The 19,693-nt window shown below is 43.9% G+C and overlaps 1 protein-coding gene across 1 annotated transcript in view; it reads right to left on the reverse strand.

The window, feature by feature from the left end:
• Positions 1-524: 524 nt before the first annotated feature.
• Positions 525-19,693, reverse strand: part of LOC120045783 (nuclear factor 1 X-type-like) — a 49,495-nt gene continuing 30,326 nt past the window's right edge. Inside the window, exons 3-5 of the mRNA XM_038990713.1 lie at positions 15,172-15,703; positions 14,776-14,792; positions 525-578 (exon numbers count right to left, since the gene is read on the reverse strand). Of these exons, the coding sequence (XP_038846641.1) occupies positions 525-578; positions 14,776-14,792; positions 15,172-15,703 (603 nt within the window). The remainder of the gene's footprint in view (positions 579-14,775; positions 14,793-15,171; positions 15,704-19,693) is intronic.

A 19,693-nucleotide genomic window follows, 5' to 3' on the forward strand; every position in this document is an offset into this window, starting at 1 on the left:
TTTTAGGGTTAGGGGTAAGGTTAGGGTTAAGGTTAGGGTCAGGGAAAATAGGATTGTGAATGGGAATACATATTTAGGTCCCCACTTGGATAGTAAAACCAATGAGTGTGTGTGTGTGTGTGTGTGTGTGTGTGTGCGTGCGTGCGTGCGTGCGTGCGTGCGTGCGTGCGTGCGTGCGTGCGTGAGACACATGTGCCCTTGTGTCAAGGCTGAAAAATGACCCAATTTATTGGATGCCATTTTGTCAACATACACACGTTTCAAAATAATACACAACCAGTATGCATACTGTATGCATAACATGCTCCTCACACTCACTGCCGCTGTCAAAGCATCGTCTGCATGATTTCTTAGTGAAAAAATGTGTCCAGCGCATCTCACGATTATTCTACATTGCACTCACGGCGTCTCCCTGTTCTTGGTGAGCTCATGTTAAATCGGACATAGCGGCTAGCATGCTAAGTGAGATAGGGCGGCTCAGACGCCAGGGATTGGGCTGTGAGCAGATGTCCTCTCACGAAATGTCACAGACGACACAGCCGCGTCCGGTGCAGCTGGCCTGCATGTATCAGTTCAAGCTACACAAGAGAAATAAGGGGAAAGACATTCGAAAGCCAAACCGAACCAAAATAAAATCTGAAGGTTTAGCCTCCAGTGTGTGTGGGACATGAGTGTTACCGGACCAGACCGAAAAGAAACACTGCTACGGACCTGAGGCGCAGAGAAAAACCCTGGTATTTTTCACAAACAGCTAGTCAACCACAAAAGAGCCTCTGTACTAAAGGCCATTTCAGTTAGATTTCTGGCCAGGACAACTTCACTGAGAGAAAAAATGAGATGGAGATGGAGATGGAGAGAGAGAGAGAGAGAGAGAGAGAGAGAGAGAGAGAGAGAGAGAGAGAGAGAGAGAGAGAGAGAGAGAGAGAGAGAGAGAGAGAGAGAGAGAGAGAGAGAGAGAGAGAGAGAGAGAGAGAAAGAAAGGTTTATTTGATTAACGCCTTGGAAGATTCAGTATGGGAAAATAATGTGTGTAATTTGGAACTGTTTGTTTTGCATTAGGCTATATAATATCACACATAGAAAGCCCCTGAAAAAGAGATGTGTGAATAGAGCCATCTTTTTGTAACGTGGGTTTTGGGAAACATATCAAATGTGTCTAACCAAGATGGTTTAAACATGATGTCAAAGCAGATGTCTTCAATCAATGTCAAACAATTTGACATAATCCACACCATATTATGCACTGTAATTTGGCTGAGCAGAATATAATGTAACTACGAGATTGGAGTGTGACGCGGGTAACTGAGTCAGAGTGCACAGACAGGAGTCTTCTCTGTGAGGAACCTAGGGCTTCAAATGGTTAGGTTAATCGTGTCTCTTATCAGAAGGATTTCCCTGTGAGGTTGCCAGGGTTGTGGATTTGAGTTCCTGTCCAAAGATCAAAACAGGTCTTCCATCAGAGCATTACATTTTCATTGTGTATTACAACGGTCAGAATTGACCCCAACATGTTTGCCTGATGATTCACACGGAATTCTTCGGCTGCTATATCGATCGCTACTGTACATACTTCAGTCTGAATCTGCCATCATTGAAGTCGTTCGTGGTCACATGGGGCGTTGTACAAAACAAAGTCATCAGCTTTTGTTTAAACTACTAGCTCACAGCTCGGACACCCATGCATACCCCACAAGACATGCCACCAAAGGTCTCTTCACAATCCCCAAGTCCAGAACAGACTATGGGAGGCATACAGTAATACATAGAGCCATGCCTCATGGAACACTATTCCACATCAGGTAACTGATGCAAGCAGTAGAATCCGATTTCCAAAACAGATAAAAATACACCTTATGGAACAGTGGGACTTTGAAGATACACACACACAGACACAGACACATATACACATAATAAGACATGCACTCTACACACATGTACACATGGATGTTGTATTGTAAATATGTGATAGTGGAGTAGTGGCCTGAGGGAACACACTAAATGTATTGGGTAAAGTGTTGTGAAATGTAATGTAATATTTTAAATTGTATGTAACTGCCTTAATGTTGCTGGACCCCAGGAAGAGCAGCTGCTGCCTTGGGGATCCTTAATAAATACAAATACAAATAGTGACTGGATCGTCTCTACCCACAGTATCAAAGCCAATGACGAATTTTGAAAACGTCGCTTTACCCATGTGTGTTCTGGCACTGGCCCAAACAATTGGTTTCTGAGACCAATCAGATGGTTTGAATGTGTTTGCATTATGTAAGGCCCTCATACTCTACTCTGGACCTCGAAGCAAGTTCCACTGTGTCTTTTCATTGTTCCCCTCTCCTCTAGTCAGGGACTGATTTAGACCTGGGACACCAGGTGGGTGCAATTAATTATCAGGTAGAACAGAAAACCAGCAGGCTCCGGACCTCGTAGGGTAAGAGTTGAATACCCCTGCTAAAAGGCATCGGGAGGGAGTCAAATTCAGAGGAGAAGAAACGTTTGGCCAGAGTAATGAGTCTGGGTAACCAGGCAACCGAAATTGGCCGATGCATTTGTAGACTATCTGCTGCATGTAAAAGAGAAAGCCCTGACCAAGGTATGGAATATTCCACCAGGTCACTCCTGAACCTTCTGCGTGAATCGGCTTTCACTTGAACCCATTCCGCAGCCAGAGCAGAAGGTCAAATAAACTCTGATGAAAGGAGCAGAAACAACAACACAAAAGTAAGTATCGACTCTGTATTCTCTGGGGCCAAAGCCACAGATAAAAATCGAACCGCAGAATGGAGGCCAGATTGCTCTAATTCACTGTCAGAGTGAGAGCGAGAGAGAGAGAGAGAGAGAGAGAGAGAGAAGTCCTGATTCTCCCGCCCACACCTACTCCTCTCTTCCATTCACAATGTCTCTTAAATTGTTTGCCCTCTCCTTTTAATGTCAGTCTCTAAATCATCAGCTCTTAAAATAAACACAGCGGCTTGGATTACCCTCTAAATCTCCGCCTGTGCTGCTAAGGAGCACGTGCAGAGGGACTCAGGCTCAGGTAATTCCGTTTGGGTGCTCCCCTGTAGGTGTGGGTTGCTGGAGGAGAGCCTCAATCATATTAAACAAAGTAGTATAATGGAAACTTGAGTACAACTCTGGAGCAGGGTGGTCTGAGTCAGATCATACAGCAACTAGCGCATGTTAGCACAAAAACTATAAGGCAAAGAGATCTGCAAACATCTCACGTCAAGAATCACTGACTTGACCATTATTTGAACATCATCCCTAAGGCCATTCAAATTCAAAGTGAATTCTGACAAAACATACCATATGTTATTGGACCTAAACCAACAAATCCAAGTTTCCCAGTCCAGTGTGGTAACAGATTGCACTCAGTCAAGGACCGGTTGAGGGGACCAAGTCAGTGCCTGTTGTAGCCATTCTGTACACCCTCCACTCAGGGCAGGGGCACCCAGTATGAGCAGTGAGGCGAATCCCAGGTCCTGGGACTACCCAGGGACTGTAAGGTCACGTATGTGCACTGCTAGGTGTGTGTGTGTGTGTTGTGTTGTGGTGTGTGTGTGTGGCACCAGGTGTAAACTGGGGTTCAGGTGCTGGGTGGGTGAGTGGGAGCACTGGGAGACTGTGGAGAGAAGTAGGCACACATATGCTGTGCTACGGATGCCGTTTGTTGTCACTCGCTCTGCCACTATTGCACACATGTGCGCATGCACAAAGATGTGCACATACACACACACACATACACACATAAACATACACTCACTCATAGGAGTTGAGATCTTTGGGGATCTCTTGGTTGTTTTGAAGGGCAAAACAGATTGCTTTTGAAAAATGAAAGGGAAAGAGATGTAGCCTCATGTTTATGAACTATAACAATATTTTCAAAGGGTGGCTCTGAACGCTACAGTAGCTCTGCCCCATGAGAGGAGGCTCTCTCATAGGCCCTCCATTTGAACTAATCTCATAACTGGGCCATCAAAACACAGAGACACTTCCTGTGTGCACAGGATGGGACACCTAGGATAGTCACTTCTGCACCACTAGTGCACCTTTAGAAGTTATTCAATTAACAAATGTAGGTCTGTAAACAGGCCCACTGAAGCTAAACTCTGAACCAGGGTCTCAGAGATCCCTCAGATGGGTTTGACTAAAGGAGACCAAGATGGAGTGAATCTTCTCTTTGAGTATTCCTGTATTGGCATTTCTGCTTGAATTCAGACATATTCATGTTAGTAATGCTCTGTCTATAGGGTGAAACAGATCGGAGTGGATTCCTCTGGCAGCTCTGTGCCCTGCGGTTGCCTACGTTACAGGTCAGAGTGCCACAGCAACAGCCCAGCACCCCACTCTGTGTGCCAATAGGAGCTGTCCTAGAAGCACCTTGGATACCGACCAGCAAAGGTATGCAGGGAACAGGGGTAGGTGCCATTGCAACCCCTTGCAGGGGCTTTCTGGTCAATTACTCAAAGCACAGGTATGGTTGTGTGCATCAAAAGGGCAGGCACCGGCCTCAGACACTAAATAGCCCAAAACACAATGAGTTGACTTCCAAAATGTGAGAGCTCATAAGTAAATACACCAATATGCACGGCCAAACAAACCGTGCAACCTCATAAACGTGCTACTTCCTGCTTTAATCTTCTCCATAGTTGCTTGTGAAAAAAACATGTTGTTTTTTATTCTTTTATGAAATGTATGCATTGGAAGTGCCAATACGAATTCAAAAGAGTCTGAAATTATAGGTGAGTGCAGAAGTGTTGACAGTTGACGGTTATAATGAGAATGTTACCATCCCATATTAGTGGCCATATCTCTCTGTCTCCTTGTTTTTCAGCTACTCAGAGGCGTAGCGGGTTTATTTATTTATTCGATTCCCATTAATTAAAACATTTGCACTGACAAACAGGCAAAAGGACGCATTAGCACCTAGTTTACACCCTGCGTCCCCTGGCTGTCAGCTGGCGTGGCAGAGCTCCGACGGCGCACACGCCTTTAAGTGATGCGGAACCAGAGAGGGTCTGAGACCGCCAGGGAATCTCAGCTCATCAACACAGACAGAATTAAACATCATGATATCACTGAATGGCAGTTAATATTGTACTAAAACAGAACTGTGTTTGTCTGCACGGCTAGGAATGTAATTGTAGCATTAGCATGCCCAACTATTAAAAACTTTACATGCAGTTACAGTTTCTACAATACATACAGAACTTGTAGGCTATATCCATATGTAGAATGCCTAAATACACAGACATAGCTGTATTGTTACTGTATGTCAGTGCCCCCATACCATGTCCTCCAAAGGGAGGGATGCCCTTACCTCTCTCTCCCTCACTTCCCTGTTATTTCAATGAACAAAAGAGTTGCTCTTGAGGCCATGGGTGGATCCATAAAAGGAAGAAAGAAGCAGTGCTCCTGGTCCTTGCTGAATGGGGCCCTTTCACACTTAGAGAGGCCTGTTTACTCTAAGTCAATAATGGGCCTAATTTTCTGATCATTATGGAGTCATTCCACCCACCCCCACACCCATCGTTTTACGCTCTCCCATCATTCAGGCCAAATGTTCTCCGTGAAGGCCCAGGTCTCTGTCCAAACGGATTTGAGGCTCGCTCGCAGATGCAAACACACGTCAATTGTGATTTGTTATATTTTTTGGTGCGCCTGTCAAACTCTCATCACACCCCCCCACAAGCCATCTTCTCTCTCTCCCTGTTCAGCTGCGAGATGTGAAAAAAATGCTACCGCAGCTGGGAAAAGAATCTATAAAGAATTACTATTTTATGTTATTTTGAATATAGATGTATTTTTACAGTGCGTTTACTATGCAGTTTACTGTTGTTACTTAGTAAATACAATTTTGTTATTTAGCTTGAAGTCATTCTCCTTTCTCATTGGGCAAGATCTGAAAATGAGCCTCCATTTTGTTTTGGACCAGTATCCCTTACAGCACAATCACACTGAAAGCATCAACACTAAAAAGTAATATGAAAATATTCTCACAATGTATCACCGTTTAATAAAATGGTGATTATTATATTATGAAATATAAAGAGGTCAATAAATATAAATTAATATACTATATCATCTACATTTTAGCGCTGATATTTCCTGTCGGCTCGCTAAAAAAGCCACAGACATGACGGAGGGAGATGAGGCCGCGAAGGGGGGAAGTGTTCATCGAAACCATCGAAAAAAGGTTAAGAACGAGAGAAAGAAAGGATCAGAAGGAGAGGCTGGCAGAGGCTGTGCGGCGGTTTGAAAAGCTGGCACCTTCCAAACAGAGCTGCAGCTTTGGGTGCCAAACGCTGCCAACCAGCCACACTGAGTTCTGCCCTGCCTCTCTTTGTCTTCACCATGGCATTTTGCATCATCTGTATTTAGAGCTATTCTTTTACATTACATTAGATTGAGTGATGTCACTACGGCCACAATTACGACTAATAATACCACTAACAATAATACAATAAATCATAATAATAGATATAGAATGAAATATTTAGAGTTCTCATAAAACATTTTTGGGGAAAACTATGTTGCTACTCTATTTAAATGGCAGAATTTGATAGGGAGTAAATAACATACTGATAGAGATTCCGTATCAGTATTCCCAGACTGTCTGTGCCTCCACTGTTCCGGGTTCCGTACGGAAAGAGCTGTCCCAATTACAGGGCAGCCTTTCCCTGGCTCTGCTCTACTGGGCCGAGCGCGAGCGGATCAGAATCTGGCTGGGAACTGGGCGGGCAGCTCTCATCCCTTCTCTCGCTCCCTCGCTCCTCGGCACAGGGAGCTGAGAAAGGCCAGTCCACCCCTCCTGCGTGGGTATATGTTTTTGGGAACAGACAGATTTTACGCCTGGCGTCTGTACAAAAAGGCTATAAGAAATCAAGCAGTGAGACGACACAGCAGTAGAGACAAAAAAAATACATAAAAAATACAAAAACAAACATCCCAGCTCATCCTCCTTCTAGCCCCTCTTTTCATTCAGATGAAGATGAACAAAATCATATTTTAAGGAGGGCTGAGACAACTAAACAATTGTATATGTTTCCGTGCCCATGATGCTGTGCTTGCTATAATGTGTTATTTAACTACGATACATATTTTTTAAGTATTTCCGGGAAATATGTGTCCATTTTAAATCAGAAAAAACAAAATGATAAGCACAAAATCATAATTAACAAAAAATAAAATAAAATAATGCTGCCAAAAGGGTATACCATTACAATCCTCAGTCACTGTAGATAAAAATGTTGATAAAATAATGAATTATTTGTAATGTGCAATTTAAAAAACAAACATATTTTTTCTTGGGACAGCTAAAACCAAGATGCCTAAAGGAGACAGTTATATTATGTACTTGACCCTGTGAATGTACTGTTTTTATAAAGAAAATGGGATACTACGATAAAGTATGTCCGTGTACTAACAAGCCAGTAAATGCACTGTGATTATGGAGGAATTATGGGTAAAAGTGGTTAAGGAGCGCACAGTGTCCCTGCAATTCTAACCGCCTAACGGGTTGAATCTTTTCATCTGTTCCTCAGACTTCCTATCACCCTCGAATAATCTGTTTACCAGGGATTCCATACACTCTGCGCTCCTCACACACACAAAAAGGGAACTGGGAAAACTAGGGCCCTGAAAACGGGCCAAGCTAGGCTGTTTGAGATCCCTGCACCATTTGCATATTAAAAACGCCACTGTGTCAATGACACTGTTCTGTCATGAGTGGCTCGCCGACGCTCAAACTTTATTGGTGCATTTATTCAAATGACAACAGCATATTAAACTTCCATTAAGAGGGTTCACGGGGTGTTTTTCACACGAGATGAATGTGGCCCCCCTCGCGCCGGTTCTCAGTATTTCTCTGTCGGCCCGGGTTACAGACCCATGCCAGAACATTGGAGGAACACAGTTCTGTTCTTCTTCCAGAAGTCTGCAGTTCAGTTTGTTTATCGGCCAAGGAAAAGAGCAGATCTTCTTTCCTGTAAAACTCATAGTTCTTTTTAAACTACTTTTAATGTCCGCCACTTTTCCTTCATCACCCTATATCTGAGAGGCAAACACTCTTGGCCAAAGCATGACGTACCCAGACTTAAAGGATCCACATGACCGTGTGGTCCCATCCACACTCTCTCTGTGTCTGGGCACAGGGACAGAGACAGTATGAGACAGAATGTTGCAGCAGCAGAATCAGAGAACATAGGACCAACGCCCATCCACAACCCCCAAACCTTCCCAGGCCTGCCTTCATAATAGACAAAGACAAAGACGCAAAGGGCTGGCTGTATTTTGGGGGGAAATACAATTCTGTGTCACATTTGGCAACTTCATATTCATTCGAAAAATCTGATAATACCATTATCTCCTTTTAAAGCTCAGGATATTGTGCAAATCATATTAAATCTGTACGATAGATAAGGTTGACAGGGTGTTAAGTCTTAAGTCTCTGTCGGTCTCCAAGGCTCTCACTCTCTTTGTTTGGTTTGGTTAAATCATTCTCTCTGTTCTCTGCTGTGGCCTGCGAGATGGAGTGTCTGGGAGATGGAGATGGGCTCGTTGTCCCGGCGGGTCAGCGCCAGAGTTCACCGCACCGTGGAGCTGGCATAGGTCAGCGACCCAACAATGCACATCCCTGGACAAGATCTCTCCTAGCATGGTGGACAGATTAGGGGTGCACTCAGAAACATATTTTTATCATAACAGAGCAGTAATGAGAGCCGTATGAGAGGGAGCACGCTCCAAACATGACTAATACTGGAACAGCGGCGATTCATCAGATTGACAAATATGGAACACACCGCACAAAAACATGAACTTTTCCCATCGCGCAGTGACCTGAGCTGGACCTTGGCAGGGCCTGGCTGGCTGAGCCGTGCTTTATTCAACATCTGATCAAAGACGAGCTCAGCCCGTTCTTCCTCCACATCCCTGAACCATTATCATCAGCAGCATCAGGAATTACCTCAGGACAACCAGTCCTGGGTGACTGACTCTTACAGGTTAAATGCAATTGCATTACGTTGGGTGAACAGCCAGGTATTTGCCTACAATACTTTTGATAAGGGGCCTTGCAGCTGTGGAGCGGCAGAGTAAGCTGCTTTGATCAGTAATAGCTAGCCCTCACTGCTCCGCCCATAAGGCCTAAGTCTATAATTGGACAAAAGCACTACTGCAGAGGAGGATAGGAGTCTCCTGTCACTCATACTGCAGGGGAAAAACCAGCAGCTGGCGACGGTGACATCAGTGGGCAGGAGAACTGTAGCACACCGACGGCTCAGATGGACTGATAAGGCCTGGACTCTGATAGCTTCCGAAAGACACAGACACCCTGGGATAGGGAGCTAAGAATAAAGCAGTAACGTTGCCACTCCAAAGGTTAAAATGGAACCACTCACTGTTCCCTCTCTCTTCCCTACACTCAGTGAACTTTTAACCCCATCTCCTTCAGAGGCTCTACTGGTTCATGCTTTTTAAGATGGTACTTTTCATTCTTGCAGTGTACAGTGGAGGGAGTGTGGGCTGCTGTTGAGGTGTTACGGTAGTGAAGCTTATGGGCAGGAGAACCAGGTGGAGCCTATGGCTGTCCGCCGACAGTTCTATGCCGTCTCTGTAGAAGTGAGGAGGCCTGGAAGGCTTGTGCATTTGCCAAAACACTTTCTATTCTCTGACATGAGTGTGGACAAAGATGCGGGGAAACAACGATTCCAACAAAAGGTAACAAAAAGCAATGATTTATGATGTAATACCACCCTGTACAGAGGCACAAAGCCAACCCACTGGGCAAAAAACGGTTGAATGGACGTTGTTTCCACATCATTTAACCAAAATATTCTATGTGATGACGCTGAATCAATGTGGAAAACTGATTTAATTGGCAAAAAGTAATCAATGTAAGGGAATTTCCTATTTTACCCATCTTTTAACCTAAATCCAATGACACTGTGGGAAAAAAATTACGTTGAATTCACATTAGTTGACAACTCAACCAAATGCAAATCAAAACTAGACGTTGAACTGACGTCTGTGCCCAGTGGGAAGTGAGAGAATACTATATTTAATTTAGCTGAACTGCAGCAACCATTTAAGTTTCAGAAAATAAATTAATCTTGACATACGTAAACACACACACACACACACACACACACACACACACACACACACACACACACACACACACACACACACACACACACACACACACACACACACACACACACACACACACACACACACACACACACACAGAAGGGTAAAACAGTATCGGGATGACTGGTGAATATTGGCACAGGGTAAAAGAGCTAAGCTCTAAGGGGCGGCTTCACAGGGAGCTAATCTGAGCCTGGGTTAGCGGCAGCACATTGTGAAACAGGAAGACGAGCTCACAGAGGCCCAGCTAACTGACGCTGAGTTACACACTGTGCTGAAAAGAACACGGCATGGGGTACTCTGTCACAGAGGCCTGCAGCACCATGGTGCCAAGAAGTAGAATTAGGGCTCTGTAACTGTACGCTTGCCTGGTGTAAGACAATACGTTTCTTTAGCCCTATACTAATGGATAACCAACGCAGGAGAGGGTTCCACGTACCTGAGGGTTCCATCAGCCCATACGTGAGTCAATCAACTAACTGCACCCACAGAATACCTGACAACACTTTTCACTTGAGTGTTTCATTGCTAACCGACAATAGGAAACACAGAAAATAAATGGAAGATTCATTTCAGCACGATCACAGTGGACTGTTCAGTTATAGAAAAAGATGAACGCCAAAAGCAAAATCTTCAAACAGCAAATTGTTTGTCAGACATAAATTGCAAGGTTACTTCATAACCATGAAAAATGTGCTATGTCAAGACTCAAAACTATTTCATGCAGTCGTTATTGCTTTTCTCATGATCAAAATCATGGAATAGAAAAATATAAATTAAATTGTGTAATCAGAGACAGATTCAAATATATTATTGAAAAATATATATTATTATTACTATTATTATTTAAGATAATTTACAAAACAAAGTGTGGCATTATTTTAGTGATACCCAAGACAAGCTATCTAAACAGCTAATATATAATAAATGATAAATTCATCTTTAAAATTCTGCGGAACATTTGACCTCCGACATGGGGGGCTCTGTGTATCCACCAGACTAAGAGAAACGTAAAATTCAATATATACTATATATTTCCTTGACACCGGGGTCTCCTCTATTTCAACATTACATTTTCCATTCCAAAGTAAGTATCCACATGTTCCATACAAGTAACTGATGAAAAAGGACTGCTTATAGAGTATCATATTGCTCCTACCTATCTTTCCGAGTTGGTCCTGCCGTACATACCTATACGTACGCTACGGTCACAAGACGCAGGCCTCCTAATTGTCCCTAGAATTTCTAAGCAAACAGCGGGAGGCAGGGCTTTCTCCTATAGATCTCAATTTTTATGGAACAGTCTGCCTACCCATGTGAGAGACGCAGACTCGGTCTCAACCTTTAAGTCTTTACTGAAGACTTATCTCTTCAGTAGGTCATATGATTGAGTGTAGTCTGGCCCAGGAGTGTGAAGGTGAACGGAAAGGCTCTGGAGCAACGAACCGCCCTTGCTGTCTCTGCCTGGCCGGTTCCCCTCTCTCCACTGGGATTCTCTGCCTCTAACCCTATTACAGGGGCTGAGTCACTGGCTTACTGGTGCTCTTTCATGCCGTCCCTAGGAGGGGTGCGTCACTTGAGTGGGTTGAGTTACTGACGTGATCTTCCTGTCTGGGTTGGCGCCCCCCCTTGGTTTGTGCTGTGGTGGAGATCTTTGTGGGCTATACTCGGCCTTGTCTCAGGATTGTAAGTTGGTGGTTGAAGATATCCCTCTAGTGGTGCGGGGGCTGTGCTTTGGCAAAGTGGGTGGGGTTATATCCTTCCTGTTTGGCCCTGTCCGGGGGTATCTTCGGATGGGGCCACAGTGTCTCCTGACCGCTCCTGTCTCAGCCTCCAGTATTTATGCTGCAGTAGTTTATGTGTCGGGGGGCTAGGGTCAGTTGGTTATACCTGGAGTACTTCTCCTGTCTTATCCAGTGTCCTGTGTGAATTTAAGTATGCTCTCTCTAATTCTCTCGTTCTCTCTTTCTTTCTCTCTCTCTGAGAACCTGAGCCCTAGGACCATACGTCAGGACTACCGGGCATGATGACTCCTTGCTGTCCCCAGTCCGCCTGGCCTTGCTGCTATTCCAGTTTCAACTGTTCTGCCTGCGGTTACGGAACCCCTACCTGTCCCAGACCTGCTGTTTTCAACTCTTAATGATTGGCTATGAAAAGCCAACTGACATTTATTCCTGATTATTATTTGACCATGCTTGTCATTTATGAACATTTTGAAAATCTTGGCTCTCTCTAATTTTCTCCTTCTCTCTTTCTTTCTCTCGGAGGACCTGAGCCCTAGGACCATACGTCGGGACTACCGGGCGTGGTGACTCCTTGCTGTCCCCAGTCCGCCTGGCCTTGCTGCTATTCCAGTTTCAACTGTTCTGCCTGCGGTTATGGAACCGCCACCTGTCCCAGACCTGCTGTTTTCAACTCTTAATGATCGGCTATGAAAAGCCAACTGACATTTATTCATGAATATTATTTGACCATGCTTGTCACTTATGAACATTTTTGAACATCTTGGCATAGTTCTGTTATAATCTCCACCCGGCACAGCCAGAAGAGGACTGGCCACCCCTCATAGCCTGGTTCCTCTCTAGGTTTCTTCCTAGGTTTTGGCCTTTCTAGGGAGTTTTTCCTAGCCACCGTGCTTCTACACCTGCATTACTAGCTGTTTGGGGTTTTAGGCTGGGTTTCTGTACAGCACTTCGAGATATTAGCTGATGTACGAAGGGCTATATAAAATAAACTTGATTGATATAAAGTTTGTTGAGGAAACACCTGTGTTGAATTTGGACGAATAAAAAAGTGAATAAACATACTAAACCAAACTGACGATCTAATATAGAGAAGGGCTGTCTCTGTACGCAGTGTGCATGTGTGTGTGTGTGTTTGTTTGCATTAGTGTATGGAAGTCTCTGTGTATAAGCTATAAGAGTGTGTGAGAGAGTGTACGTGTATTCAGAGAGCGGGAGCGAGTGTGTGTTGGCGAAGCGACCGAAGCAGGGCTGACTGTGAGGTGGGCTGCGGTTCCAGAGAGAGTAGAGCGCGGGAGGCTGAGGCTGGAGACGGGGTGGCTCTCCCTGCCTCAGTCGCCTGCCTCCCAAACAACCTGGGACTGGGCCAGCTGTCACCATGCTCTTCAGCCCAGAGACACACAACAGACTGCTACTGACACACACACACACACCACACCACACACATACACACCCACTGCACACACCCCGCACAAACACACCACACACACACACACACACACCACACACACACACACACACACATCACACACACACACACTGCACATGCACCGCACACACACACCACACACTCTGGATCCAGCATCACTACTCTGGACGGTTCTGACTTAGAATATGTGGACAACTACAAATACCTAGGTGTCTGGTTAGACTGTAAACTCTCCTTCCAGTCTGACATTAAGCATCTCCAATCCAAAATTAATTCTAGAATCGGCTTCCTATTTCGCAACAAAGCATCCTTCACTCATGCTGCCAAACATACCCTCGTAAAACTGACCATCCTACCGATCCTTGACTTCGGCGATGTAATTTACAAAATAGCCTCCAACATGCTACTCAGCAAATTGGATGCAGTCTATCACAGTGTAATCCGTTGCCAAACCCACTGGCTCCAGGTCATCTATAAGTCTCTGCTAGGTAAAGCTCCGCCTTATCTCAGTTCACTGGTCACCATAACAGCACCCACCCATAGCACGCACTCCAGCAGGTATATTTCACTGGTCACCCCCAAAGCCAATTCCTCCTTCGGCCGCCTTTCTTTCCAGTTCTCTGCTGCCAATGACTGGAACGAACTGCAAAAATCACTGAAGCTGGAGACTCATATCTCCCTCACTAGCTTTAAGCACCAGCTGTCAGAGCAAATCAAATCAAATTTTATTTGTCACATACACATGGTTAGCAGATGTTAATGCGAGTGTAGCAAAATGCTTGTGCTTCTAGTTCCGACAATGCAGTAATAACCAACGAGTAATCTAACCTAGCAATCACAGATCACTGCACCTGCACATAGCTCATCTGTAAATAGCCCATCCAACTACCTGATCCCCATACTGTTATTTATTTTTATTTATTTTTTATTTATTTTGCTCCTTTGCATCCCAGTATCTCTATTTGCACACTCATCTTCTGTACATCTATCACTCCAGTGTTCAATTGCTATATTGTAATTATTTTGCCACTATGGCCTATTTATTGCCTTACCTCCCTTATCCTACCTCATTTGCACACATTGTATATATACCTTTTCTATTGTATTATTGACTGTATGTTTGTTTATTCCATGTGCAACTCTGTGTTGTTGTTTGTGTCGCACTGCTTTGCTTTATCTTGGCCAGGTCGCAGTTGTAAATGAGAACTTGTTCTCAACTAGCCTACCTGGTTAAATAAAGGTGAAATAAATAAAAAATACAATTTAAAAAACACACACCACACACACACACACAAAACAGCCTTAAAGACACTCATTTATAGCTAGACAATTACTGTGCACATTAGCACACGCAGAGACAAACACATTTGCAGATGTGTTTGTTTACAGACATCACACCCCTAAACATGCATATTTGAATTCAGACAAATTTGCACACAAGCACCTGAACAAATTTACCAGCACAGACTTTATCTCTGGATAAGCACACATTTAAAGACACATACACAACTCAAAAACAACACACAAACTTTGACACCAGTGTGTCAGTGGTGTCAAATGTGTTCTGTAATGTGTTGTATTATAATTGTAATGTTGATAAGGCGTTACACATGGAGGCGATTCTCTTTATTTATCACAGGCTAGCATTTGGTCAGGTGGTGCACGGAGAGGAGCAGGGTTTGGCAAGGCTCAGGGTGTGGCTGCAAAAGGTCTTACAAACTGACCTGTGTGTGTGTGTGTGTGTGTGTGTGTGTGTGTGTGTGTGTGTGTGTGTGTGTGTGTGTGTGTGTGTGTGTGTGTGTGTGTGTGTGTGTGAAAAAGACAAAGAAAGCTGTAAGGCGTTCACCAACTGACCTGGTGAGTGGACGAAGTAGGCCAGGTAGAGGTCGAGCTCCTTGACGGACACGCCGATGTGGTGGGGCTGGACGCACAGGCCGTGGTTGGAGCACTGGGGCGACTTGACCAGCCGCTCTCCGTCCGTGCTCTCCATAGGGCTGCCCTTGAACAGGATGACCATCACCAGGTCCAGCCGCCACACCTTGTCGGCCTGGCGGAGACAGTCGATACGGCGGATCTTGCCCTTCTGGTCGGGGTTGGAGAGAACACAACAGGGGGGCTTCTTGCCTGTGATGGTGAGCACAAAGTCCTCACGGAACTCGGGCCGGATGTCCTTTCGGAGCTTGGCCAGCAGCCGCGACGCCCACTTCTGCTTGATCTCAGGCTTCTCACCCAGCAGCTCGTCCTTCACTGCTCGTTCTTCATCCTTTGTCATCCTCTTCTCGTGCTTCTTGAAGTACTTGCGTTTGCGGGCCTGCAGGTTGAACCAGGTGTAGGAGAAGGCACGGACATGGGGGAGAAGGGCCTCGATGAAGGGATGAAATTCATCCTAACAGAGGGAGAGAGAGATAGAGAGAGAGGGTGCTCTGTTATTCTCATGTTGTATGGTGTCATGCAAGCAGCTGAAGATCAGTTATTGAAGATAGAAGAGCGATGAGGCAATTGACTGACATTTTTCCCAAAAATAATTCCTGTTTTGATAGAATGTAAATGCACTGCCAATAGAGGGGATACAGTTCAGAAACAACTTACTTAGACATGGATAGCATTACCAACAATACCACTAACTGACATAATAATGATAATAATAATAATAATAATAATAATAATAATCATAATAATCATAATAATCATATCCAAAATGTAATAATACTGTAGGTACATACATACAATTACATTGCAAATAGTAAATTACTGGTCCTGTCCTTACAAAAAAATATAATCTGAAAGCACATTTAAAAAGTATATTAAACTGTAATAACAGATTAATTGAAATTTAAAAGACAAACGAGATAAAAAAAATTCAAGCCAAAGCAAACACTTTTTTTTTTACATCTACTGTAAAGGAGAAGTTATTCAGCTATACTATAATACCTTCATTACACATCGCTCAGCGACAATGCCTAGATCTCGCCATAGTGTTCCTGTGCCAGGGTTGCCACACACCGGTCGTTCACCGCCAATCTTAGCCGCCACAAGACCACTGTTAAAATGTGCTGCTAAAAGATCTGCCATACCATTTCCTATCTCTCCTGCTGCCATGCAAAAGAAGTCTAACCAGACTCACATTTCAACAACAAACTGAAAGCGGACAGAAATCACCACAAAAACACACTGCAAGAGGAAGACAGACGGTCTGGTAGTTACCATTTTGCCCTCTCATCATAAATTTGGCACAACGTTCAACATGAAAAAGAATTCTCCAACACCACTTTTTTTCTCGCACTCACAAATGTACAGCAAGTGCTGGTTTGACAGGGTGTAAAAAACGTGCAGATGAAAAAACGTGGGTAAAAAAGATAATTAGCAGAAGATCTCGGGAATCTCCAGTTGCCCACAGTAAGCAGTGGAACAAAGTTAAACAAAACAAGATACCCCCCCCGGGTGTTCTGGGGGTCACAGCGTAATGCCGCAAAGGATCACTGGTTAAATCTGTGACGGAAAGACAAAATACCCAAATTTAAAGAGAAGAAAACTAATATTGAGAAATAATGGAAATATGGTAAAAATAGAAATGGTGAATGGTATTTAAGAACAAAAATTATCTAAATATAACAACTGGAATAGACACACTTAAAATAAACACTCTTCTTTTGCGCTTCCCCCCCCAAAAAAGGAGGAAATAAAGCAAAAAAAAATCCTTGGCAAAGCGTAATTGGTAGTGGTGTTTGCTCAGATCTGTGGGCCCCACGTACGACTCAGAGAGACACACACACAGGCGGGGTGGCTGGGGAGTGCAGAGCACAGAATAGGAAAAAAAGGAGAGAACCGAATCAATGTTGGACAAGCGCGTACGACCGCTGGCAAAGCCGAGTGCTGCTTCTTTTTTCCCCTTTTCTCTCCAATTCTCTCTCTTTCTCTCTCTGTTTCTCTCTCGCCGTCTCTCATCCTCTCCGCGTTCTTTCCCTAACCATTGCTTGAGCCTTTGCCAACACGAGTAGGGCCCACCTATTTGGCAACAAGATGCCCGTAGCCCAGCCAATGCGTTAGCTTCAAGAGCTGAAAGGGAGGGAAAGGAGAAAGGAGGGGGGGTTAGTGGCAAAGAGAGGGAGAGAGCCGGAGAGAGAATGAGAGAGGGAGAGCGAGAGAGGGAGAGCGGGAGAGAAAGAGTGTACGTAGTCCTGTCCGACAGTGCACAATTTGCCAAATCAACAAGTTCCTATCTGACACATAAGCAAAGTTCAGGAGACATGTATTTCTCGTACACCAATCCTTGCTACTCTCAGTCTGCTTCCATCTCCAGTATGGCCGCCATTGCCTCATCTCACTACCCCCACCCTCTCTTTTTGCTTCCGTAACGCCACCTTGGCACAGGATGGCAAGAGAAAACACACAGCTCCAAAATCCCACCAGACCCCACAACCAGCAGCTGGTCTTGGATTTACCACAGGAACAAAGAGTGGGAAACAAACACACCCTTTTTCCCACCCTGAGAGAAGATGCATCAATGTATCGCTGGGTGCTTTAAAACCAAAGCATATACAGTACACTGCATGTCTATTACGGAGGGTAAAGGAGGAACACCAACATATCGAATAGGCAAACGAGAAATACAATGGTGGGAAATGGGTACTGTTCCGGTACAACTGTAGCTATGGTGTATTCAGCCCAATCTCATCAACACCAGTCCAAAAACAGGAGAGTCTGCAGATAAATCATTGAGCTTTATTTCTCAAAAGCCTCCAATGGCTGTGTCGTCCATGTTTGTGACTAATAATGAGTGCCTTGCCTCCATGATGCATCTCTTTCTTCTACAACTGCAGGACAGTTTGAAGAGGCATCTGTAACGGTCTGAATAAGTGGACGTCTTATTGTTCTTTGGGTTGGGTTTGCAGGGTTTGTAATTGCCGTAAAATGGAAGAAGGTCTCAATTTCTGGTCCACCATTTGCAACAAAGATGATATAAAACACATTTGTATTAGTGCACGCTCACTCTGTACTAACAATATAAGCTAATCTCTGGTTAATATGCTGCAGTATCATGAACTATTTCTACTTAATCTTAGAACGATGAAGACAGCAGCACATCAGCATTTAGTAGTTGGCTTCAAGATGGTCTGGCTCACACCCATCAACTTTCACAATGCACAATAAAGGACAATATATCCCTGGGTTTCTGTTCAATTTCTGTTACTTTCTCTAATACCCATTGTCGCAGAACACGATGAGCATCTAACAAAAGACAGACAAAACTGACATTAAAATAAGAGGAACATCTCAATTGAAAATACACATACTTTATAGGGTGAGTATGTGTGAGTCTGTGTGTGAGTCTGTGTGCGAGAGAGAGACAGAGAGAGAAAGAGAGAGAGAGAGAGAGAGAGAGAGAGAGAGGGACAGTGAGAGAGTGCTGAGCAAATATACCTGTAAACGTGCATAAAATACAAAGACTCACACACACAAAAATAACAGGATATTGATACAGGGAGAACATAAGATGAGACACTATCTGGAAATCAAGACAATAACAGTTTCGGCCTTCATGAAAGAAAGGAGTGGTTTCCAGTACAGGGACCTACGCAAAGTAGACTATCTGTGTGGTTAAGAATTTATAGATGCTACCACTGTGCAACGCTTTGCGGTTCAAAGTCCTTGCAAGTGCACTATTTTTGTTAAAACCATAATCATCCTGTGAAGCACTACAGCAGATACAATTTAATCATGAAAATATCCCACATTCAAAACTGTGATGTGGTTTTAAAGGTCCAATGAAGCCGTTTTTATCTCAATATTATATAATTTCTGAGTAACAATTAAGTACCTTACTGTGATTGTTTTCAATTAAAATGGTTAAAAAAATAACAATAAATTGCTTCTTAGCAAAGAGCAATTTCTCATGCAAGAATTTTGCTAGGACTGTCTGGGAGTGGTCTGAGTGAGGAGGGGAAAACTGAAAACTAGCTGTTATTGGCAGCGAGGTTTGGAAATGTCTTCACACTGGGCACACACTGATTGAATCAACATTGTTGCCATTCCATTTGAATGAAATTATGTTGAACCAATGTGGAATAGATGTTGAATTGACGTCTGTGCCTAGTGGGTTTGTTATTGGTCTATTAACTAATTTACCGCCAGGTGATGTCACATTGCAGGCCAAAACTCCATTCCACCAAAACAGGCTGAAATTTCAGGCGGTCTTTTCAAACATCTCTTACACTTAAAAGGGCAATATCATTATTTTCACAATTTAACAGTATTATTCCACATAGTGTGGAAATATATATAAAACACAGATTTTTTATTTTTTTACTGCACTTGTCCTTTAAGGTGTACAACCTTCATTGTCAGCAGTGCTCTGTTTCAATGATGATCTCCTACC

This window comes from Salvelinus namaycush, chromosome 4 (assembly GCF_016432855.1).
Source record: "Salvelinus namaycush isolate Seneca chromosome 4, SaNama_1.0, whole genome shotgun sequence".
NCBI classification, from domain to species: domain Eukaryota; kingdom Metazoa; phylum Chordata; class Actinopteri; order Salmoniformes; family Salmonidae; genus Salvelinus; species Salvelinus namaycush.